At 42.8% G+C, this 25951-nt stretch overlaps 1 protein-coding gene across 1 annotated transcript in view; it reads left to right on the top strand.

Annotated features, from left to right (window-relative positions):
• The first annotated feature begins 20170 nt into the window (after positions 1 to 20170).
• Positions 20171 to 25951, top strand: part of GDA (guanine deaminase) — a 32867-nt gene continuing 27086 nt past the window's right edge. Inside the window, exons 1-2 of the mRNA XM_075527206.1 lie at positions 20171 to 20449; positions 25713 to 25801. Coding sequence (XP_075383321.1) covers positions 20327 to 20449; positions 25713 to 25801 — 212 coding nt within the window. The 5' untranslated portion in view covers positions 20171 to 20326. The remainder of the gene's footprint in view (positions 20450 to 25712; positions 25802 to 25951) is intronic.

Below are 25951 nucleotides of genomic sequence, written 5' to 3'. Positions count from 1 at the left end.
CAAAAACTAAAAGACCTTGCTCATCCGATCTACAAGATGTCCATGAATACATTTAGGCTAGAAATCAGAAGAAAAATCCTTTCCATTAGAGAAATGAAGATCTGGAATGGCTGTCGCTTCACAAGAGTCAGGACAGAAAGCCTAGCTAGCTTTAAGATGGAAATTATAATTGCATAGATTTACGCAACTACATGAGGTGATATCAGATGGCTGATCTCAGTGACTGAGAAGGTCCTTCCTGCTGCTATACTACCATAAATATAACAAATCTTTAAATTATTATAGAATTCAGCCTGGGATGACATTAACTGTAGATATATTAGGAAGAAGCTTACTGTTTCTAGTTTAAAATAAGTACAAAGCTACCCTAGGATGTAACAGACAATGGAAAGTATCTGTCTTTAAGCACTTAACTGAGATTTTTCATGGACTGTGCAGTATGACAAGGCTCCTACTTTATGAGTTAATCCTTCCATCTGTTCCTTAATAATGACATGAATTGTGCTACTTCAAACACAGTGCAATAACTGAAATGTGCCTTTGTGGGAGCAATGATTGAAAGGGTCATAACTTTCATGTATCAAGTCCTACTGGCTTAAACAGTTACCAACATATGCCTAAGCCAGCCTTGCAAACACACAGCAGAGTCAGCTCTGCTTTCCAAAGTAATTCAGTAGGTAAATAGCTCAAAAACAGTGGTGTAGAACAGGTTAGTTCATACGGGCTCTGATGCAAGAAGTGAAGCCCTACATTTGTTGAAATATCAATGTTCACCGCTATTTTGTGCCTTCTTTGCAACAAGGGTTCTGGAGCTCTTCTGCCTGCAAGCCTCAGTACAGCTGACACTAATAATGAAAGGAACAGGTTCTGGAGCTGTCTTTCTTGAAGTCATGTTCTTTGATGGAAGCAAGCAATACTATTAAAAATGGGAAAGAGAGAAGAGTAAGCCGTCGGTATTAACTGGTCATGGCTCCATTGAAATGCCCACTGCACCAGTAAACCCTGCACGCAGCTGATTTCATGCCAGCACCAAACGCTTTTATTGCCTTAAAGCACCTCTCCTGCGTTGTATTTGTTGCTGCAGGAGAAAGATTCTCAGTAAAACTCTTAATCCAAGGAATTTACATTGTGCAGAAATAAATGAGGCATTCTACTGAAGTAAACACATATTGAGCGATATAATGTTTACTTCTGCTGTGAAATGCTTACTCTTTTATTGAAAGTTCAGTGGTTGGAAAGTATGAGCCAATGCCAACTTCTTGTAACCCCCAAGACTAGATGGAAGATCACCTGGCTCTTTTTTTAATTCAACAGAAATGTTCTTTTGCTTCTTTTTATTCTTTTGTAGGCAGGCTGTGCCATGTGGGCTGCTGAAATACTTGCATAATGTATGAATGCTTAGGGTTCATACTATGCAGAATGTCTCTTTTGCTACTTTCTACTGAGTTTCCCTGGATACAATGAACGATCATTCTATGAAATAGTCAATATGTACCATCCTCGTAGCAGCATTAGCCGCTCTTATTTCCATATAGTTACAGACAGTAAAAGGCAAAAGTGCTTCCTCATTATTTCTTTATATTGAACAAGAGTTGCAAAGTCATGATTCAGTAAAACACATTGGTTTGTTAAGGAAGACAAAGATCCAAAAGGAAAGAACTGTAATGATATTTTAGATTCTTGAATATATGTGCATCCTTTAGTGTCCAGTGAGTCGTCAGGATGATTGATTGGAAATACAAGGCCTCGTTTTCAACTAGTGGGAGTCAGTTCAGCTCCATTAAGCACTGATCTATGAGGCAAGGTGGCCTGTGTCAATCTAGTATATATGCAACACTGAGGGTCTTTGGAAGGGAAATTCAGCATAGCCATGAAAATTACCTCTTTTTATGACCTGATATAAGACATAAGAGAAGGACTAACCTTCTCCATTATTAACAACTGAAATCAAATTTAATCATACTTCCCAAATAGTTAGCTAAATAAAAAACATACCGAAAATGGTGTTACTGTGAAGTAGAAGAATGGTATGGAAACACACATGACATACTCAGTAATTCTAGGGAGATTCCCTATTGCAAAAAGCAGTCCCTAATCTTTCAAGCACTGTCTTTCAAATATAAAATCAGTCAATTGCTCAAATATCTACCTATGCATCTACAGAAGTGAGATGAGGAAGAATGAAGAAGCAGTTTTATGCAGTGTTCCAAGAGAGAAAGAAGGGAATTATATTAAGGAAAACTTCCCTTCCCTTTCTTCAAGGACACTGGGCTGATTTTTGCAGAAAAACACAGCCAACTTGTTTATTTGGTCCTTTTTCATTGTGCTATTCATTGTACTAGTCACAAATCTTATAAATGCAGTCTTAATCAAACAACCCTTACTATTGCAGCTGCAGAGATTCATGATTTGGTTGCATAGCAGGTGACAGTTGCATTACAACCTTCACTTCTGGAACTTCTAGTGGGAAATAAGGTATTTAGTTTGCATGTGAAAGAGGTGAATAGTTTTCTCTTCTCCCTTATCTTCTTGTCCTCATGTTATTGAAAACCCAGAATCTTAATCTAAAGTTAATCCAACCACAGATTGTTTTAATTAGGGCCTTGAAATGGTTTAGGGAACAGGCATATGATCTGAAGCCAGATCTTGACATGGCAGAAATTGCTGTAGCTTTTGAGTCCAAGGGAAGAGCGATTACAAAAGAACAACTTATTAGCTGAAAGAAATAGCTGAAAGAACAACTAATTGTGGAGGCCACCCCATTAAAAGGGGCAGGGTGACCTCAGTTTTGTCGCCCTACACAGTCCGTGAACTCCCTTGCTGAGGTAAAATTAAACTTTCAAATTCATAAGTAGAAATCTCATAAGTCCTTTAACAAAACACTTCAGTGGCAGGAGTCACAGGGCTGGTATAGTAAGCTGTTTCGCATCCTCCACGTTGAAACCACCTCTCTGTAACTTTTTATAGTTGGTCTGTTAAGCAGAAAGCTATTAAAACTCTCTTTTTTTGGAGGTAGAAGCAAGCACCCAGTGGAGATTGGACAGGGACAACACAAAGAGTTGCTGCTAAGCGAAACATGCAATTTCAGAAGTTTAAATCAGCAAATAGGAAAAAAACCAAGCCCAAAAGCACTAATTAGACTTGCATGTGCAAGCTTAGCTACACCCCCAGTGAAATTTGGTATTTTGTTAGCAGACAGACTTTCACTGTGAAAGTATATAATGCGCTATCACTCTTAAAAAACCTCAAGACTGTATTTAATCTGGTGCATCTGAGCATGATTTAAAGGAATGAGTTATGAACAGAGTGGGTGGCTGCATGTGGGAAGTGAATGAAAGTATTTGGTGGTGAGGAGTTAACGAACACTTGTGGGTGTTGCTATTTTTGTTTAAGGCATGTGAACTGAGGTTCCTATTAGTTTTAATACAATCTTCAACTGATCAGTTGCTTAATCTTTAACATTACAGGTTATTGACAAAGGTATCTGCTCAATCTCAAAACTAGTTAAATTAAGTTGCCTAGAAAGTGAAGTACAAGTTGGCTTTTCTGGTTAACTCCTTCACTGTACAAAGTTGTTTCACAATATAAACATTCCCTATGAATCTTCTCTCTGGAGAAATAAATGGGTCCCTATTAGTAATAAAAGAAAGGCTTAATACACATAAAATCTTTTATTTCTACTCTACTTTACTGCCAAAAGTATAGACAAATGCAACCACCAGTTTTGTTTTGTGATGAAAAACATCCTCAACTGACCACTTCTTTTGTAGTTTGCCTGGGGCAATGTAGCCTGGGTTTTTCAATCCGAAATTGACTGTTCAGCTGTGCAGTGAATGATGCAAATTAGGCTCCCTGTGCAGGTCAGCCTTTGTTATGTCACTACTTTTTTTGAGATCAATTTTGCGGTTACATAGCTAAGGTAAAATCAGGAGGTATAACAGTAATCATTTAAAAACCACTACCCATTATTTCAGTTCAGGCAGCTCCAGCATGCTTCAGGATTCCCAGATGTACATAGGACCTAGCTTTTGCAACAACAGAGCATACTTTGGGGTCAGAGTCTGGGGAGGGTCACCACTCATATCAAGTGATCAATAGGCGTAGCTGAGAGGTTCATGAAACTCTCCAGTCAGAAACTTGCTTGGAAATTTTATATTTCTGCACGAGTCCTCTGGTGTGACACACCAAATCTGGCATCACGGGAGCATGGTAATTCCTGTTTAAAGCACTCTAATGTTTGGTAGCACATGGCTCTGGTCTAGCCCAGACACATCTAACTTCTTTAGTCTCTCAGTGTCCCCTGGCACACTGGCTGTGCTGTGCAAATGTCTCTGAAACATACTACGTGTTGCCTAGAAAACGAGAATTTAACACGCACCTTTTGATCCCAGATCACCAACTAGTTGATCAGTAGCTACTTGGGATTTTCCCTGGATATTGGCAATCCACTTCTGCATGGTGAAGATGGCCCTCCTTTTCATGAACCATCGCTGCAATACTGGAGTCCAGTTGTTGTCCCCGAAAAATCAGGGTTCTTTTACCCGGTGTGTTGAAATGCCAATACACACATAGAGCAGAGGTATTTTATTGCATATTTGCACAGATATCGGTGACTGTCTCAAGACAGCAGCACCAAGCTTTCAAATTAACAGTTATTTATACACAAAGCATTAACATATTCAACTTCCTAATACATATGCAGTGTTATTCTATTAAATGATTGGCTAAAATCTCTTTGCCCAGCAGGTAAATTAGTATGCATGCTTCATCATTTGAGTCAATGGTATAATTGGGGTAGGTGGTCCATGAGTTGGTGGTCACGATCTCCCTCTGCCGGAATTACCTCTCCCCTAGTTTCCTACTTTTTGGCAGATCTAAGCAGTTCTTCATGGTTTACTAACTGGGCTAGTAATACATTAGTTAAACTTCTGCTTTTGACAGCCACATCCTGCTTATCAGACAAAGGAACATTGTTTAGATAAGATTAACTTCTTGTCCAGCAAGGGTAGGGCTATACAATGGATATCTTTAGCAGCAGTGTCTCAGGACAGCTTAGTTTGGATCACAATTTACATTTAATTGTTATAATGCAGTTATATTACAGTTTCAAAATCTCTCCAACTTTATCTGGTAATCCATCTACCCAGAGCCTCCACTGAAGAACGAGACACATACGTCTGATCTAGCAGTCTTGCTCCTTGGGAGGCATATAGCTGCTGCAAGAACAGCTACAAGCTCTTCATCTCACTCTCCCAGTTTTTAGCAGGGAATGTTTTACCTAGATCTCTTGAAAAAACAGTTAAAAAGCAAAAAGTAGAATGAAGCATTTTCTCTGACACCTATTTTGAGAACAAAACTAGAAATGAGTCCTGATACTGTGGGAGTTACGGAACTTCTCCTGGGAATGTATGGGAGTTTCTTTTCTTCTCCCTCAGCCCAGCAGGTCTTTCTGCCAGTATCTGCCTTGGGAGCTCTAGGGTAGGGACACATCAAAACTAGTGTGGCTGTAGAGTCAAAGAGTAGAAGTCCTCTTTCTCAAATGACACAGCCAGAGCAGAAACAGTACTTTTGGCTGGTACTTGCCTGTTATTCCAGACATCCATTTCTCTTGCACTGACAAGGCAGTAGGACAAAACTGCTCTTCCCCCAGACGATGAAGCACTCGAGAATCTGTTGTAGGTGCCTTCGCTGTTTTTCTCCAACTGTGACTGTGTGGAGGACTGAGAAAGAGGAGCCAGTTTGATTTGCATAAACTATTTGCCTTTTACAAAGGCTTAGATTTTTTTTTCTCTGTTGTACCTAATCCAAAAAACCACAAAAACACAGCAGTTTAACACTTAAAGTGTGTGAATGAGTGTGATTTACCAGGGACCAAGATTCTCAAAGGAGACAAGCCACATTGCCTGCTCTGTCTTTCTGTCACAGTGTACTATTTAAAGTGTTGTACTCGCATATCAAAAGGGCCTGTGAGTCACGACAGTACTTCTGAATCACAAAAACAATCTTGCCTGTGCCACGGATTAAAAAATAGCTTAGCTGTGAATGCTAGCAGGTGGCAGATAATTAGATGCATGTGTGTATGTGAGTAGATGTCCGAAACTGAACTTTACACTCCCAAGCAGAAGCCTGCTACTTGCTAGTTGCAACTGGCATGGGGGACAGTTGTAAATGGTGATAACACCTGGTCTAAACACAGGTGGCACGTCCTGAACCCTCCAATTGATGAAGGGGCATGAGACACCACTTAAGAGGCTGATCACACGTCCCACTTCTGCACACAGACTATTCAGGTTGGGAAAGCTGGGGCCTGGAAAGGAGCAGGTGAAGATCCTGGCTGAAAGAAACATCCTGGAAGTGGGGGAAGAGATCAGAGAGCTGAGTGGAGATGAGTGTCGGGGGATACCCAGCATCCTTAGTCAGTGACACCGAAGAGAGGTAACTGCCAGCAGCTTCACAGCAGGAACCTACATGGCTTTGTGCCCAACCGTACTGGATCAGCAGTGACCTCCCTGCTGGGAATGGAGGTCGAGAGCTTGGGAACCTAATGCTGGGGGAAGTGAGGGAGTGAGTGTGTGAAGAAGCCTTAATCCTGTTGGCTCTTAAACAAACCCCAGTACCCAGATCCTTGATGGCTGTCATTCAATCTGCCTTATCCGTGACAGCTTGACAGGCTGCTTCATACATTTTTTAACCGATTCTGAAAGTATTTCAGAGCTGACATTTACTAATGTGTGCCAGCCGATGCACGCAGATGCTTTGGAGTGGCGATCCTACTGCTCTTTTCCACAAGTATTGAAAGAAGTGATGAAAAAAAAAGCACAGAAAGCAACTACCCCAGTGTTTTTGATTGCCTTTTTTTTGGAAATAAGAATTTTCTGCTATAGTGAAGTGATAAAATGTGAAAAAAAGAAAGCAATTCTGTTTTCAAAATATTGAAAATTCAGAAAAAAATTGACACTGAATGTTTAGCAAAGCTATTTTATCAGATAAAACAGAAGATGGGGTACCATACGGAGTCTGCTATTGACCACCCCACCAACTCCTATGAGAAGGCAGACAGATCTCTAGGCATACTATAAATGTGGACGTACATTATGGTGTGTCTCTAGTAGAAGTGTGCAGATACCACTGCTTGGCTTTACACTATTTTTACCAGTCATTTGGAAGAAAATACAAAATTGTCACTGGTAAAATTTGCAAAAGGCAAGGAGGCAGGGAGAGTAGTAAATAATAGAGAGTCCAGTTCTGTGATCTGGACAGCTTAACTGCCTTGTCTCAAAGAAATAGCACGGATTTCAACAAAAACCACTGTAAGGTGTATGCTTAGGAATAAAGAATGTAGGGTGTATTTATTCGGCAGCTAACTGTGCCATAGGATTGACTGTGATTGACAATCAAGCGAATATGACCTCTCAGTGCAGCAGCACAAGCAATATGGCAAATAGGCTGGTTTCAGATGTATAAATAGGGATGTTACATAACCTCTGCATTTGGCATTTGCATGATTGCTTCTGGCATATCGCGTCCAGTTCTCAATGTCCATGAAAGACACTGAAATTAGACAGGATCCAGAAAAGAGCCATAAGGAACATTTAGGGCTGGAAAAAACAAGCTATACATTGAAAGACAAAAAGCACAATCTATTTAGCTTGTCAAAGAGAGAGCGAAGGGATCTGCCTGATCGCAATGAAAGCGCAGCTTTCATAAGGGGTTTTTCTACTCAATATAAAAATATTGTGTGTCTGCAAATTCAAGGTAAACAAATTCAATTTATAAATAAGATACCTTTCGTCCTTTTTTGCCAGGAAAGACAATTATCAATAAAAATAATTTGGCATATCTTATTAAAGGCCATAAGGAATTCTCCATTACTGGCAAATTATGTATCAAGATCTTCCTAGAGATATACCCAAACATGCATAACCTCAGACATTGCCAATGGTGCATATTACATAGATGATCAGACTACAGGATCACAATTGTCCCGTCTTCTTTATATAAATTTAGCTGCATGTACGAGTGAAGGGAACAGCCGCGGAACACATCGCAGTTTAACAACCTCGAGTATAGTGTTTCAGCTTAAAATGTGAAAGAAAAAGGAAATCATTTAATATCACTAATGTGAAAAATTCAAAAGCACATTTCTAAAAGAAAAAAGGGAATTTTACTTAAAGTTTTAAGGAAGTCTGAAGAAAACATTGTACAAACCATAGAAATCCTTGAATGCTGCAAGACAACAAACACATCTGAAAACAAACCTGAATCTGATAGTATTCGTAAGCAGCAGAAAGACTGCAGCATAAATAGGAGTCACATAAAAACAGAACTGAAAAATAGCTGTTAGTTACGATGCTAGTCAATAAATTGAGATGAAGAAATAAAGAATGGCAAGCATGATGAAACAATGTTCTTGGACAATACATGGCTAAAAAGGAGAACTGACCCAATGCCTCTTACCACTAATACATGGCCTCTCCAATACGTCTCCATGCCATGGTGTTCCGCTTTGTGACAGTATGTTGTTCGTGTATGTGTTCATAATGCTCCAGTCAGCATGGTTTCTCTCAGCTTTTGCAGGTGCATTTCCAACAGAACAATTTTGCCTTGGTATTGGTTTTGGGAGAAGCCTTGTGATGCTTTTGTGAATTCTGTCAGGATTCCCTTCTTAAGGTATCAACAACAGCATGGGGTGTGTGGCTCTGTTTCCCAGATGTCAACTTGAGATTCAAGAGAAACAGCACACTATAAAATCGTGACCACTGTTATTACCTTTGAAAAAAAATACTCGTATCTTCACAAGCAGACAGATACTTAGAATGACAGAATGATTTGGGTTTTTTTGACTTTTCAAGCTCATCTAGTCCAACCCCCCTGCCATGGCCAGGAACATCTTTCGCTAGGTCAGGTTGCTCAAAGCCCCGTCCAACCTGACCTTGAACACTTCCAGTGATGGGGCATCCACAGTTTCTCCGGGCAACCTGTTCCAGTGTCTCACCACCCTCGTAGTAAAGGACTTCTTTCTTATGTCCAATCTTAATCTACCCTCTTTCAGTTTAAAACTGTTACCCCTTGTCCTATCACTAAAGGCCTTGGTAAAAAGTCTTTCTCTGCCCTTCTTATGAGAAATAATTATATAAGATATATAGACGAAAGAACATATATTGAAAGGCCACGATAAAGTCTTCCTTGGAGCCTTCTCTTCTCCAGGCTGAACAACCCCAACTCTCTCAGCCTTTCTTCACAGGAGAGGTGTTCCAGCCCTCTGATCATTTTTGTGGCCCTCCTCTGGACCTGCTCCAACAGGTCCATGTCTTTCTTGTGCTGGGGATGCCAGAACTGGATGCAATACTCCAGGTGGGGTCTCACAAGAGCAGAGCAGAGGGGCAGAATCACCTCCCTTGACCTGCTGGCCCCACTTCTTTTTATGGAGTGAAGGATACAATTGGCTTTCAGGGCTGCAAGTGCACATTTGCTGATTCATATCTAATTTTTCATCTACCAGTATCCTCGTCCTTCTCTGCAGGGCTGCTCTCAATCCATTGACCACCCAGCCTCTACTGATGCTGGTGATTGCCCCGACCCAGGTGCATGTCTTGCACTTGGCCTTGTTGAACTTCCTGAGGTTCACATTGGCTCACTCCTCAAGCCTGTTAAGGTCCCTCTGGATAGCATGCCTTCCCTCAAGCATATCAACTGTACCGCTCAGCTTGGTGTCATCCACAAACTTGCTGAGGGTGCACTCAATCCCACTGTTTATGTCATTAATAAAGATATTGAACAGTATCGGTCCCAATACAGACCACTGAGGGACACTGCTTGTTACTGATCTTTATTTGGACATTGAGGCATTGACTGCAACTCTTTGGATACAGTCATCCAGCCAGTTCCTTACCCACCTAATAGTCCATCCATCAAACACATATCTCGCTAATTTAGTGACAAGGATGTTGTGTGGGACGGTGTCCTTAATGGCTTAAGCATCCCACCTTAATTACTGGTGTGATTCAAAGGGATAGAGATTTGATTTGATGCCATCTGTTGTGGTTTTAGGATCATATACCCAAGTTGTGTTTACCACCAACAGAGTTCATGCTAGTTGCTGATCTTTAGTATGCACCATGTGTCCACACCTAAATAGTGATTCCCAGATGAATATGTCTATAACTGATAAGTGAAACCAGATGTAGATGTTCTGTAGAAACATCTCAGACTGCGTAGTCCTTACTAACAGAAAACTGTGCACATGTAATGAGCAAACTACTGAAGGACCTTGAGGACACATTGCAGGTGGGGACCTCTGTGTAACTTCCTGCATGCAATGTCATCATGGGTTTCCTCTGACCAAGAGTGAAACCATGCCAAACACACAAGTGGTGAACACAAGAGGACACTGCATGACTCTAAATGTAGACCCAAGACAAATCTGCACCACCCCACCCCCCCCGAAAAAAATCCCGACTAGGAAATTTGCATGTCCAGCACAGTAAATTGCTGTGTACTGCAATTTATTGCAATTTACTGCATGTGGCACGCACATGTAGTACTTGGAAGTTATACCACTGAGTGCTTATGAGTCAGTAAGCAAGATAAAATAGTAATTTTAAAATAGTAATTTTCACACTACTGAAAACTCTCTGGAAAACAGAAGCAAAATGTAGACAAAAACTAGGACTGAGGAAATGGATACAGGAAAGATTAAGGCCTGTCAACACCTGTTTTTTTGCAGCCTTAGGAAATCATATTTTTTGACGTGTACACATGGTGCCTACAGAGGATACTGACCAGTACTCTAGGTTATAGGGTAAAAGCCTGTTAGGAAAGGAGTGAGGTTGGGAAGTGTTTGTGAGACAACGAATATTCTGATCAACCTTTAAGTGACCAAAATTCCACTTTTTCCACTCCCATAAAAGCCTGTTAGGAAAGGAGTGAGGTTGGGAAGCATTTGTGAGACAACGAATATTCTGATCAACCTTTAAGTGACCAAAATTCCACTTTTTCCCAATCGTTGCACATATTTGCCTTTTTGGAATGTAAGAGGGCTTTTATCAACTTCTCAGATTGAACTTGGGTAAATAATACTGACATGCACATCTACATAATGGATATCATCGATGAGTTCCTTCCTTTCTTCCCCGCCTTCCTCCTTCCCTCGCTTCCCTCTCCCTCTTCTTCTCTAAGAGGAACTATTGGGAAGTTGGAAATGCTGTATACCTCAAATAAGAGACTGCCACTTTTAGAAGGATTAGAAACCCTGATTTGGATGGAAAGAGGAAATTTTCTGTCAACAGCTCATAGAAATAAATTCCTTTTCAATTCCAGAGCTGGTAATCCATAAAAATAAGTAGTTGTGAATAAATAAGGTAGTTAATTCAGTTTACAAACATCACAATTACCATTGGAATTCAGTAAGTGTTTGATTTTTTTTTTACTTATCACAGTATATACATTTATGTTTTAATACCTTCAGGAAGAAAGTGATGAAATAATAATACTGTGATATTATTTTTATATTTCTAATAGACTTCCTTCAACCTGATCACAAAACCTTTCACGATGATTTTACTACTTGACTGAACACTAGCACACATGAAGAGGTCCACCGTGCAGCTTAGAAATGTGACTGCTGGTTAATACATTGCAATTATTAAGCTATTTTACAGGAGCAGGTTTGGATGCATACATTATTAATTACATTTGTAAGTTAGATTACTCATCATGGTTCAGAGTTGACAAATCACTTGAGAGTAAAATGAATTCCAGCATTAAGTGGAAGTACATTGGACAACTGAGCTCATCAGGATTATCAGCCACCACTGTCAGGCAAGGCTGAAGGAGGAAGAAGCAGTCATTTGCTTCTCTTTAAAGCAGGAAAGGTGTTCACATGTGGACAACATTAAAGAGGAAATCAATAGTAACTTCTCACTTCAATTCCTTATGACAATTTATTTTTGTCTACATGTCAAGGGTTTTATCTTCTGCTAGCAATGCAAAATTAGATAAATGTCTAGTCACTGACAATATGTTGAAGTATATTATTCAGTTTTATGGGTTTTGAGCATGAAAATGAGACTAGCAAGACAGTTTTTTAAAACGGTTAAGTGCAGTGGTTTATGATGATGTCATGACTAGAAATCAACTGATCCTGTTCTATTACTAGAATAGAATAGAATAGAATAGAATAGAATAGAATAGAATAGAAGAGAATAGAATAGAATAGAATATTTTGGTTGGAAGGGACCTACAACAATCATCTAGTCCAACTGCCTGACCACTCCAGGGCTGACCAAGTTAAAGCATGTTATCAAGGGCATTGTCCAAATGCCTCTTAAACACTGACAGGCATGGGGCATCGACCACCTCTCTAGGGAGCCTGTTCCAATGTTTGACCACCCTCTTGGTAAAGAAATGTTTCCTAATGTCCAGTCTAAACCTCCCCTGGTGCAGCTTTGAGCCATTCCCATGCATCCTGTCACTGGATCCCAGGGAGAAGAGATCAGCACCTCCCTCTCCACTTCCCCTCCTCAGGAAGCTGTAGAAAGCAATGCAGTTGCCCCTCAGCCTCCTTTTCTCCAAAGCAGACAAGCCCAGAGTCCTCAGCCGCTCCTCAGAGGACATGCCTTCCAGCCCTTCCACCAGCTTTGTTGCCCTCCTCCTAGGACGTTAACATCCTTTTTAAACTGTGGGGCCCAGAACTGGACACAGTACTCAAGGTGAGGCCACACCAATGCTGAATAGAGTGGGATGATCACCTCTGTTGACGGGCTGGTTATGCCGTGTTTGATGCTCCCCAGGGTGCGGTTTGCCCTCCTGGCTGCCAGGGCATGCTGCTGGCTCACCCTGAGCCCGCTGTCGACCAGCACCCCCACACCCCTTCCTGCAGGGCTGCTCTCCAGCCACTCCTCTCCCCATTTATACTTGTGCCCAGCGTTACTCCATCCTAGGTGCAGAATCCGGCATTTGGACTTGATAAATTTCATCCCATTAATCACAGCCCAATGCTCCAATCTATCCACATCCCTTTGCAAGGCCTCTTGTCCCTCAAGAGAGTCAACAGCACCTCCCAGTTTGGTATCATCAGCAAACTTGCTAGTGGTGCATCCAGCTCCTGCATCCAGATTGCTTATAAACATATTGAACCCTATTCTGGCCCTAGAATTGAACCCTCAGGAACACTGCTGGTGACCAGTCACCAGCCAGATGTAGCCCCATTCACTACAACCCTTTGAGCCCTGCCCTTTGGCCAGTTCTTCACCCAGAGCACCATGAAGCTGCTCATCCCACAGCTGGACAGCTTGTCCAGAACGATGCTGTGAGAGACAGTATCATAAAATCCAGAAAAACTACATCCACCACCCTTCTTGTTATCTGAAAAAACACTGGCCAGTTTCAACTCTAATTGAGCTTTGGCCTTTCATGCCTTCTCCCTGCATATATGAACCACAGCTCTGTATTCTTCCTGTGAAGTCTGACCTCGCTTCCAGAGATCATACAATTTGGTTTTGCTCTTGAGCTCCACAAGCTCTTGATCTTCCCTGTTCAGCCAAGCTGGTTGTCTGCCCCACTTCCTTGGCTTAGGACACAGTGGGATTGCCTGCTCTTGCACTTCTAAAAGGTGGTTCTTAAAGACTGACCAGCACTTGTGGACTCCTAAACCCTCAAAAGCAGATTCCCAGGGTACTTCACTAAATAGCTCCCTGAATAACTTAAAGTTTGCTCTCCTGAAGTGCACAGTAGCAACTCTGCTGTCCTTTTTTCTCATTACACTGAAAATTCTGAACTCAACCATTTCATGATCACTGTGGTCAAGACAGCCACCTACCATCACATCCCCCATGAATCCTTCTCTATTCACAAGTAGCAAGTTTAGGAGGGCATCTTTCCTAGCTGGCTCACTGAGTACCTATGACAAGAAGCTATCTCCCACAAACTTAAAGAATTTCCAAGACCTGGTCATCACGGCAGTATGGTATTCCCAGCTGATCTCTGGGAATTTGAAATCTCCCATAAGGACCAGGGCTACTGATCCAGAAATTTCTCCTAATTGCCTGTGGAATAACTCATCAGTGCTTACATGCTGGCTGGGCGATCGGTAGTAGACACCCACTTACATCTCCTTTGTTTTCTATCCCCTTAATACTTACCCAGAGGCTCTCAGCCGCACCATCACTAACTGTAGTGCGACACCTCCATCTCGCCTGACCTCCCTATCCCTCCTGAACAGCCTGTAGCCCTCCATCCCAGCACTCCAGTCATGGGACTCATTCCACCAAGGCTCACTAATACCAATGATACTGTAGCTCTGGGAGCTGACCAATGTTTCCAGTTCATCTTGCTCGTTTCTCATGCTGTGTGCATTGGTGTACAAGCATTTCAGATATACTCCTGAGCCCTCCGTGCTCCCAGAAGCAGCGTAAATACTCCCACTAACTTTGCCACTGTCAGGCGATTCCATGACAACCCTTGGCTTGCCTACTGCAATCCTGTTGGTATCCCCTTCCCTCATTGATTCTAGTTTAAAGCTCTCTTGATCAGTCCTGCCAGCTTATGCCCAAAGACCCGGTTTCCCCATCGGGACAGGTGGATCCCGTTAGGCCCCAGCATACCTTGTCTCTCAAGGGCTCTTCCACGGTTTAAAAACCCAAAGTTTTGATGGCGCCACCAGTTCTGGAGCCAGGTGTTGATATCCTGGGCTTGCCTGTTTCTTCCAAAGTCTCCCCCAGTACTGGGAGGACTGAGGAGAACACACATTCACCATGTAATGTAATTCCACAGATAAAGCTTTCTCAGTGAAAGGCCTCAGGCAACTACACCAAGTCCTGGTCCAATTTGTTCCCCACAAACCTCTGTTAACAACAGCAGACACCCAAGTTCTGCTCTATTCTCTCTTAGCACGATCAGAAGTAAAGTCTAGCACGTGTATTGGTTCATCCTGTGTGTCTTGTGGAAACTGAAAACAAGTTTGCCAACAAAATCTTTTGGAATGTTTCACCCACTCATGCTCGTACTTCTAGTGAAAGATGAGTTTTACTGATATTTGTGTATGTGGCTCTTCTTAAGAACACCTCTGGCTTAGTTACTACAATTCCTGTTAGGAACAAGGCAGTAAACCAGAAAATCTTTATCGGTGTTAAAATTAACATCAGCCAATCTGCGCTTCAGGTAATTATGTATCAGTGAACAAGTAAGACGTACTATCTTTAAATTCTAATGATGGGATATTTTATGACACTACTATGCCAGTACTGGCCCCTTTTGGAGGTGGAAAACATCAGAATCTAACTCCAGCTTCCCTTGGAGGTGTCTGACCCTTGCCTTCCCAAGCCTTTGTAGATTTGGGAATCAAAGGCTGAAAGCTCTGTCCAGGACCTGCACACTAAATGCCCATAGCAGTAAATGAAATGGAGCTTGTATGTATGGTCATTGTTTCTTACCCTTTTTGGGTGGGGTAATTTTCAGTTTTAGATGGAGTTGGAAAAATATTGTAAACAGTTGTTGATGATATAAATGTTTCAGGGAAAATGAAGTGCTTGAAGTAGCCTGTGCTAGATCAAGCCTAGCTCCCAACTTAATTTCACACTTGAGAGTAGATATTTATCATGCTTCACTTTCTTTCTTTTTCTGAATAAACCCAAGTATTTGCTGCATACTCAGCTCTTTCTTTTACAGACAAAAATCACTCAATAGCAGATAAATCAATTATATTTTGTCTCTCCTTTGACTTAGTTGCTGTGTTACAAATTATATACAAGATACATTTTGACCATAAAATGTGGTAAGAACATTCACTTCTATATCAAAGCAATAATTATTGTACCCTGATGCTCATGCTCCGCAGGCACTTACCTCAGCAGAGTCCTGACAATAGGAGCTTCTGTTCGGTGGCGTGTACCCCATTAACAATTTTTTGAAAGCAGAGGGGAGAAACAAGTTCCTTTTTCTTATATTTCTCAGATGTTGCAGGATCAGCTTAAGTGCTCTGAAACTTTGAAACAAGGCATTGAATTCTTGCTTTGTATAGTGTACCACGTGAAACAAAAGATCAGAAAGTGAAAGTGTTAATGAGAAGGAAGACACTCTAAAACTGCTAAAATCTGTCCCTGTGGTCCTAGAAACACATTGATGGATTATTCTTCTAGTCCTGAAGTTGTGTGGCTTCAAGACTTAGCCTAAAGACTCATTTCTATAATTGACTAGAAGACAATTATTTAGAAGACAGTCTGAAAAGCTACTGAATGGTGAGACAGACTTTTTTTTAACAGCAGTAGATCAAAGTACAGTGATTATGTACTTTAATGTAAATGTGTTAATCCAGGTATGATGATTTTAAGGAGGTTCTAAAGCTAAGATTTATTTTAAAATGCTATTCAAACAAAACATTGTGTAATTTGTAAGAAGCTAAATCTCTGTCTCCAGCCCCTTAACCATTTTGAAAAAAAGAGCAAGTTATTTCAATCACTCTTTACGTTAATTAGTATGTAAGAGTCACAACAGAGCATTACATTTCTATCCAAGGAGGTAAAGTGCTTAGCCCACCATATCCCAGTGAAACTAAACATACAGCAGTGCAATCTTCTTATAATGTCTTGGAAGAATGACTCAGTTTTTCACAGCTGGCTGAGGTCTCATCTTGAGCCATAGTCAATATCTAGGGCATGCGTGTGTTAACTTGCAAACTAATAACCAAAAAAAAAGTCTGGGAGGAGGGAAGGGTGTTAACCATTCTTCCACCAGCCCTGTTCAGGGGCTCCCATGCTCTCCTACATGACAGCTGGAAAAAGCAGAAGAGACCTCTAGTTCTTTTAACAGTGAAATTATAAAACTTCAGTGTTTGGAACCCACTTATGACAATAAATTTATCATTAACAGTGTTTGTTATTGACTTTTCTCCCTAAAAGTGCTAAAGGAAGAAACTGTCAGTGTTTTCAGTTTTCTTCTCGTGCATAAATACTGGCTAGGTTAAATCTCACTGAAATCAGTGGAGTAAGTATCACCCTTTATGTAAGGCAGCTGGAGGAAATCCCTGAGACTTTTAATGGAAAACTAAGGTTGAAGCAGTCTCAGATTCTCAGGAGCAGCCCACATGCCCAGCAAAAGCAACCAAAGGGTTTCTCTGGGTCAGTGAGCTCTGCTGAATATTACATTGGACGGTATGTCTGGGTACGTACTTTGTACGTGTGTCTGGGTAGCAGCCAGCACAAGAGCTCAGGATTTGAAGCTGAAAGCCACGTGTAGCCTGATGTGAGTTAAGTGAAGCACACAGATACCTAGGACAGCATACTGGAGCGTACAGCATACAGTGGGACCCAGCTACTTTGAAAAATCAGGCTAGCTGCTGCCACGAGGGCAGAGGCAAGTTGTATGGAGCAGTAGGTATTGCTGGGGAAAGTTGTTTTCACTCTTCTGTACACAGGAGGAGCAAGTGAGTTTACCTCTGCAGGGCTTGGTCTCTGTTCACCCTGTTTCTCAGCTCTACTGCCTCTACGTTTTGTTATTCAGTGGCAAAAACAGCTTACCTCTCTCTCACTCCTTATCCTCATACAGCAAAAGACAATTTTCCTCACCTAATCGTATAGGTTGGAAAAGACCTTTAAGATCATCAAGTCCAACCATAAACCTAACACTACCAAGACCACCACTACACCATGTCCCTAAGCACCTCATCCAAACGTCTTTTAAATACCTCCAGGGATGGCGACTCAACCACTTCCCTGGGCAGCCTGTTCCAATGCTTGAGAACCCTTTCAGGGAAGTAAAATTTCCTAATATCCAGTCTAAACCTCCCCTGGTGCAACTTGAGGCCATTTTCTCTCGTCCTATCACTTGTTACCTGGGAGAACAGATCGACCCCCACCTCGCTACAACCTCCTTTCAGGTCGTTGTAGAGAGCAATAAGGTCTCCCCTCAGCCTCCTTTTCTCCAGGCTGAACAACCCCAGTTCCCTCAGCCGCTCTTCATCAGACTTGTGCTCCAGACCCTTCACCAGCTTCGTTGCCCTTCTCTGGACACGCTCCAGCACCTCAATGTCTCTCTTGTAGTGAGGGGCCCAAAACTGAACACAGTATTCCAGGTCCGACCTCACCAGTGCCAAGTACAGGGGCACGATCACTTCCCTAGTCCTGCTGGCCACACTATTTTTGATACAAACCAGGATGCCATTGGCTTTCTTGGCCACCTGGGCACACTGCTGGCTCATATTCAGGCGGCTGTCAACCAACACCCCCAGGTCCTTCTCTGCTGGGCAGCTTTCCAGCCACTCTTCCCCAAGCCTGTAGCATTGCATGGGGTTGTTGTGACCCAAGTGCAGGACCTTGCACTTGGCCTTGTTAAACCTCATACAATTGGCCCCAGCCCATCGATCCAGCCTGTCCAGGTCCCTCTGCAGAGCCTTCCTCCCCTCAAGCAGATCAACACTCCTGCACAACTCGGTGTCATCTTCAAACTTGCTCAGGGTGCACTTGGTCCCCTCGTCCAGATCATTGATACGGAGCCCTGCGAAACACTGCTTGTGACTGGTCATCAAATGGATTTAACTCCATTCACAACTCCTCTTTGAGCCCTCACCTGGGATCATAGCTTGGAATACAGCTCATTTCAGCTGCAGCCTTAATAAGCACAGCAGTATCATCCTCAGTATCACCCTAAGAGGGCTTTTGCAAGTGCTAATTTAAAAGACTTTTGGTGCTATTTTTTAAAATTTATTACTCTGCTGTTCAAGGAAGCAGGAAGTATTACAGTGTTGTAAGCAAACTGAATTGCATGAAAAGTTCTCATGCCAGTTTCTTCTCCAAACTAGATTAACCTGTAAGACCAATCTGTGTTTTGTGCTGATAGCAAAGCTAAGCTGATAGCAAAGTCAAGGTAAGATCTTTCAGTTGGAGTCAGTAAGTCCACTATTTTTTAAATTTGCTTCACAGTAACCTAAAGCATTCTTATGAAAAGAAGGCAAGATAAAGGCTGATGACATGCCCATAGCAGACCAAAATTAAATTCATTCTGTGCTTTCCCACTGTGTCTTTCTCTCCTCCCACCATTGATCTGGAGAGCTTGTAGGAAAGATAATCTGCCATGCATTTGTATAGTGTCAGCACAGTGGGAAGTACAAAGGTCTTTTAATGATAAACTATGTAACAACAAACACCCAATCCAGCTTTGAGAATGACATTGTCGGTGCCCCTGGTTCCACGTTCATTCATCACTTGACAACCTGATAAAGAAAGGTGTGTTCAAACAGGAGTTCAGAGGGCACTCATGGTGTTATCCTCAGTGTACCTCATTCTGGCCCCATAAAGCCTTATCCCAATATTCTCAAGAGCGATCCTCTTAGCACGTATTCATGATGTACTTTGACTTGGGTTGTTGGCGCAGAATACGGTTCTGGAATTGCAGTTCTCTGGGTCAACAAAATTCATTTTTCTCTGCCTTTTGTCTTCCTGAGGCTGTTTTCTCTTTTACTGTAGACCATCTCCACTGAATGAGGCATTGGCTGCCTACATCTGGTAGTTCTGGTACCTCAGCTGGCATCTATTTTCTACTCCTATACCCTACTAACGTGCAGTACAGGGGCCAAGGACTGAGGAGACAGTCTGAGAGATTAATCTTGGAGCACCGAGTACCACAGAAGAGGTGAAACAAAGCAGTAACTGCCACCTCAAAATGCCTGTTTGAAGTTTGTAATGTTTTAGAATTAGGTCTTTCTTCCGAGAATGTCCAATGTATTTCCTAGTGCTCCAGGCACAGAGCAACAGGTTACAAGCTGCTGGCAGCTTGCGGCAGAGCAAGCTTACGAACCCAACCTTTTGTAAATCAAACTTTTGAAAGTGGTTACAGCCTTCAGGTTGGTTGCAAAAGTTAGTTGCCCGACACTCGTAAAGTATTGCCACGCACCTTGTGGGACCTCTCACCACTTCCCAGGAAGTAACTGGGACCCCAAAACCCGTCGGGCACTGCTCCAGGCTTTTGCGCCTCTTACACGGCGGAGGACCCATCCCTGCGGGGACGGGGGTGTCCGGCGGTGAGGGTGCCTGACGGTTTGGGGCGGGGGGCACCCGCGCACCTCTCGGCCGCGTCCTCGCCGCCCGTGGGCGCCTCCCGCCCGGCGGCCTCGGGGGAAGAGGAAGGGGCGGCCCAGCCTCCTGCCCTCCCTCCGCCGAAACCACTCCCCGAAGAGAAAGTCACCAGGGGGTGGGGAAATGGTGACAGCTCCAAGAAGCCGCCGCCGGCACCGGGGGACACCGAGGGGCAGCAGCCCGCTGGGTGGGAGCTCCCAGCCGACTCCGCCACGGCCAAGCGAGCCCCGCCGGCGGCCGCCAGCCCGCCCGCCGCCGCCATGGGCTCCCCGCAGCCCCCGCCGCTCGCCCACGTCTTCAGGGGGACCTTCGTGCACTCCAGCCCCGCCGCGCCCATGGAGATCCTCCGCGGACACCTGCTGGGGGTGGACGATAGCGGGACGGTGAGCGCGGGGGCGAGGGAAGGGGCGTTGCGGGGGCGGCTGCTCCGGGCGGCCGGGGGAGGCGGGGGCGATGCCCCGGCCGCCGTCCCGAGCCGCTCCGCTCCGCCGGGCCGGTGGTCTCCCCGTGTCCCGCCCTCCCCCCGCGTCTCGCTGGCTGGGGGTGAAAATGACCCTTTTCGGCCCGAGTCCCGGTCCGGGGGTGGGGAGGGGCAGGGCCGTCTCCGCCGGTCTGTGGGGAGAAAGTGGAAAATTTTGGCACTCGAAGTAGTCGGAGTCGAAGTAGTCGGCGAGAGAAAAGAGCCGCAGAGAAGGGATTTCAAGCTGGCAGGAGCTGGCGATAACTGGGGTGGCACGTTACCTCCTTGGCAGGAGCCTGCAGATAGCCTAAATCCGTGTTTGAAGTGTGCTAAATCTTTCCAAAACGGCAGCACGCCTGGTCCAGCACGCCTGGACCGGGCATTCTTTCAGATTCTCTCAGTTTTCTTTCAGTTTCACAAGTGGGTTTTTCAGTTTCTAAGTATCAAAATAATGATTGTGAGTAATTGCAGTGTACCCACTGTACTCACAGACAGCCTTCTGAGTGAGGCTTTTTTTCCGCGTCATAAGAAAAACCATGGCGTATACCCACAAAGAGTTAGGAAGATGATGACATTGGGCATGTTAGTGGTACAAGCCAAGTTTAAAACAAGCGTTGCACTTACTGATAATGCAGGATCGATTCTGGCAGGGAAGCTGTATCATTCCCTTAACAGTATCACAGGTTAAACTCAGTTTCACAGTGCACATTGTGTAGGTAGACTGGTAATTTCTTATAGGCTCAATAACATATAAATAGGTACCCTATATATAATTAAAAAAGGTCATTTTCTTTCTTGTGGCTAAATTACAGCCTTCAGTGTGTCAGGCTTCAGCAGCATTTGAAATCTGTGCAAAGCACACTCTGAGCCGTTACAGTGTTTATTTTCTCTGTTCGTACAGGTCCATTAGGGCCTGTTTCAAGACAGCCCTCTTACAGCTCTTGAGGAGTCTGGTGCAAGGCACAGCAAAGTCTATGAGAAGCTGTATTTTGATGTACGGGAGAAAAACTTACATAACTATGTATTGGCTGGTGTCAACTGAAAACAACAGAGCTGAATGAAAAAAGGGTTTGGTTTGTGTAACTCGGGTGCAGGAGGCAGAAAGTCATATCCCATCCCGCTCTCTCTAACGGCAATTTCCGGAAAAGGGTCCCTACTCAGCGTCCTTAGGAAATCAAGACCTTTAAGTGATTTTCTTGAAAAACAGGTACCTTGGTAAGCCATACCTAGGGATTTGTGCTCTCAGTCACTCTCTTCCCTTCTCCTAGTGAACAAAAGGATTCACTGGATATTGTTTTCCTTGCATAAATTGGCACCTTCCTATGCAGTTGTTTTTTAAAAAAAAAATTTCCAGTAAAACATTGTTGTCCAAAACTAAAATTCCCACCAGAGTACAGTAACAATGACTTTCATTTTCTTCTCTTTTTAATACAAATTCTTGGCATTTTACTATTCCAGGGCCTGATACAGTGAGTTTTGGTACCTTTTAGCCTATTACTCATAATTTAACTCATGGAGAACTTCCACTGGAATCATGGAAGAGCTGGCTTTTCAAGAAGAACATGGTGGTTAGAAAATTTCTTACCTTTATTGTCCAAAGTTACACCCAAACTGTTTCAGTATTATTTCCAAAGAAGTAAGTTTAACTAAATAGGTATCGTTCTTTTGCCTCATGTTGCTGACTCCATCATGGAAAAATCTTGCACGGTCTCTGACAAGGTGAACAGATCAGCTTTTGCGAACAGACAGATCCTGCTCTCCGGTATGAGCCCCTGCCTGTCCTCCAAGAGACAGGAGCATACATCCAGTGCCGCAGAAATACTGCCCAGACCCCCACTGCACGTGGGGATACTTGGCTGGTAAAGGGCACAGACGAAATGTCAGCTCTCTGTGCTTTGCCTGTAGATGGAGAGGGAGCTTTAGCAAGGAAAACCCTGCCGTCAGGTATGAAGACCCAAGTTATTGTTAAATTAGCAAAATAAGGACTGTGTTTAACTGAGTGGTTTGCAGAGCAGTGTGGTGCCGCTCTTGAGGAATGGTGAATAGAAAGAGTAGTATTCCTCAGGGTAAAGAAAATAGAAACCGGTGCAAAATGTGAGTTATCATTGAAATGTTGGTGTAATTAACTTAGCTGAGTAGAATATTAAGTAAATAGAACACGTATTAAGCTACAAGCGCCTGTTGAAGGCATGAAAAGGGCAGAAGTTGTGGAATAAGAGTTAATATTGTTAAGTACTGCCAAACATTAAGTGTTTGATCTAAGCTAGCTGGAATAGCAAGTGACGTGTGTTAACTGTACGAGGAGGAAGGTACCAAGGCACCAATATCCATCTGGAGTTCATTGCTTATCTTTTCTCAGCAGGTTGGGCTGTTCGTTCAGGAGCTGGGTCTAATAAGTGCTCCTGTCTCTCACCTGGCCTCACATTCCAGTTTTGGGAACTGGGCAAGCAATAGGCATCATGTCTCTAATTGCAGAAGTCAGCTAATCATTGTGGGAGCATGTGGGAGGGGAAAGAAGGATGGACCCCTTACTCCTGTTGGTCTGTGAATGTCATAGCCAGAAACAAAGTAACGCAGGCACTGTTGGATCCAAAAAACCTGCCAGTATCGTTCCTTCAGCAGCATCATTCACTTTCCATTCTTTTGGTAGCAAAGTTACTTGCACTGTGGTGCTTCGAGGCAGTCAGGGTTTACTGCATCAGGGTTGATGCATTGTTTGGACCAGCTGTGCGTTGATGGAGGAGCTTTGGGCATCTCTTGGAATAAAAAAGACCTGAGCTAGGTGCCAGGGTAGGGAGGTCTCAGCTCCTCATCTTTGGATCCTTTAGCCTTATCACATGGGTGACAAATCAGAACTGATCGAAGTGTTTGGGCACTGGTGTTAGCAGCTGTTGATCCTGCTTTTTGTGACATACCTTTCCCAAAGTGCTGGTTATTGTCCTTGACTTCCTTTTTTACAAGCTGAAGGTCTTAGTCTTGCCTGTGCAATTCTCTTGACTCTGTAGTGACTCTGCTGTATAGTTTTTTCTTGCTTTTACAGTGTTAAGGTCCAGAACTAATTTAAAGACCAGTGCACCAAGTTGGTTACCTTGAATGCACAAGCAAATACTCAAGCAAATGCCCAAGCCTGGGACCTCAAAGACCTTAAAGGATTCAGTGTTAGAAAGATGGCCAGAGCAAATGCATCCTAAAGCAATGGGGAACACCTCTTGGGTGACCAAGGAGTTCTGTTGGGAAGTTTGTTTGAAAAGAGTATAGACATTTTGCTGATTCATCCATAGCCACATTCAACAATAATGGATTAGGTGTCAGGTTTAGGGTTGACTTCATGTGTCCAGCTCCCTTGAAACATATTTTCTTCATTCTTCCATGACTGAAGTGTTTTATTTATCTGCACCCTAAGAGTATATAATAGTCACTTCTTTTCCATGGCAACGCCTGTTTCCAGAATTTGCCATCTGGTGTTTCATGTTTCTCTCTCTCTTTCCTTTTTTTTCTTTTTTTTTTTTTTCCTTTTTTTCAGCAGCACTAACATTACTCATTCTGCATCCATTTCGACTTCAGCATCTGAGTGACATTTTCTTTATTGCTCATCAGAAACTTCAGTAGGTCTGTATTCTAAGCCCTCTCCAGATATATAGCTAATTAAGCTGGCTATATTCCCCTTTAGAAGGCAAGAGATACGGCTTTATGTGAAGTATTAATGGACTACAATATTGCAATTTTTGCTAGTGTGGTTTTTATTTATATGGTATGATTTTAATAGGTTTTTTTCTGACTAAAAATTTAAAACATCTGCTCTTTAGATAATGTAAATCATATAAGCTGTATGTGCATTTAAAAGACTAGGCAGCCAAAAACTTCTTGTCTACAGTTTAGCATCCTTTACTTATTTATCTCTATAGAAAAAATAGAAAATGCAAAAGGTAATGTCATACACATAAAAAACGGGTGTGCAAATAACTGGTAAACAGTGCTTTTTTGGTCCTCTTGTTCTTCCTCCTAAATTCCTTCCTTTTTACAACTATTTGATCTTGCCTTTACATGGTTTTTTTAATTGCTGCCTTAGAGAAACAGCTGTCATGAGGGTGATACAGGCCCTCAGTGTGGGAATCTTCACAGGAGCAGAAGGATGCTGATAGCAGTGAGAATACTCCCTTGAAATTAGAGGAACGAGCTCTTATACCAAGGGAGTTAGAAGACCATGAGTTGGTTTCTGGCAGAAACTGTGGTTAGGCAAGAATTCCTGAAAGCCCAGGATAGACAGTCTTTGGCTGGGGGAGGCATCAGGGTCCTCTACTCTGTCAAGTGTTGTGGAAACCCTGATCCTGCCTGGAGCCTGTAGCAGGCATTGCAGTTCCTAGACTCCCCGCTCCTTGTTTCTTGGAGACTTGTCATGCCTGTTATTGCCAGACCAGAGAATTAAAGAGTTGAGAATTCAGCTGCCCAGAGTCATGTTGTAGATTAAAATACAATGGAATTCAAAAATAAATTGTGCTAAAATTCTGACTTGGCAACAGAAACTTAGCAGCAGTAGACTCGATGTCCTCTAGGAGTCAAATGGGGCTGAGGTAGGCTCCAGATTGTAGGTTTTTTGAAATAAACAAAGATCTTAGGCATGCTTTTAGTCTGTTCTGGAAAATCAAAAGATTATCCACATTTTTTCTCTTGTTTTTTTTTCTCTTCCTAGGCACTTAAAAAATGAAAAGAACCCCAACATTTTCTGCTGACACAAGCAGAAAATTAGAAAATGCTTAGCTCAGTGCCAGTCAGCCCTAGGCAAAGCAATTAATTTGACCCCTCTCGTTTTGAATACTGTAATTGCATTCCCATAAGGCTGTTGCACACCTCCACACCTCCAATGAATGACCATACTGCTAGCATGGTGGTATGTTACAGGAATGCCAGTGGACCCTGAAGTCTGGGCAGTTTTGCCCGTGTAGTACTTGCGAATGAATTAATTGTTTTCTTACAAGTTACAAAGTGGGTCCGATTATTCACTGGATTGTGAGCAGGTATTTCAAAATCATGCTTGATAGTCAGGAAGAACAAGTATTTCAATGCAAACCTGTCACCTTTACAGTAAGTGGTGTGTAAAATCAGTTTTAAGATATGACTCATTTTGCCTTCATGTAAAGCTGATGGATAAATGTTTAAAATATCTAACTATGTTTTCTTTCTTTTAGATTGTGTTTTTGGAACAAAGTGATCAGCAAGAGCAACTGGCTAAGAAGTGGGGGTTCAAAACATCTGACATAAGAGAACTGAGTAACCAGTATGTGTTTTGTTTAGATTAATTTCAGCAAATGCAGTTTATTCTCGGAGTTAAGTAACGCGAGTCTCTGTGAATACATTTTGGCAAGGAGCTCATTAAATCAAATCTCCTGGGCAAAACTCCGTTTCAGGCCTGTGATAGCTCTTAACC

The sequence above is a fragment of the Mycteria americana genome, chromosome Z (genome assembly GCF_035582795.1).
Source record: "Mycteria americana isolate JAX WOST 10 ecotype Jacksonville Zoo and Gardens chromosome Z, USCA_MyAme_1.0, whole genome shotgun sequence".
Lineage (NCBI taxonomy): Eukaryota > Metazoa > Chordata > Aves > Ciconiiformes > Ciconiidae > Mycteria > Mycteria americana.
The sequence above is the reverse complement of the archived record's forward strand: the minus strand, read 5'-3'. Positions and strand labels throughout refer to the sequence as shown.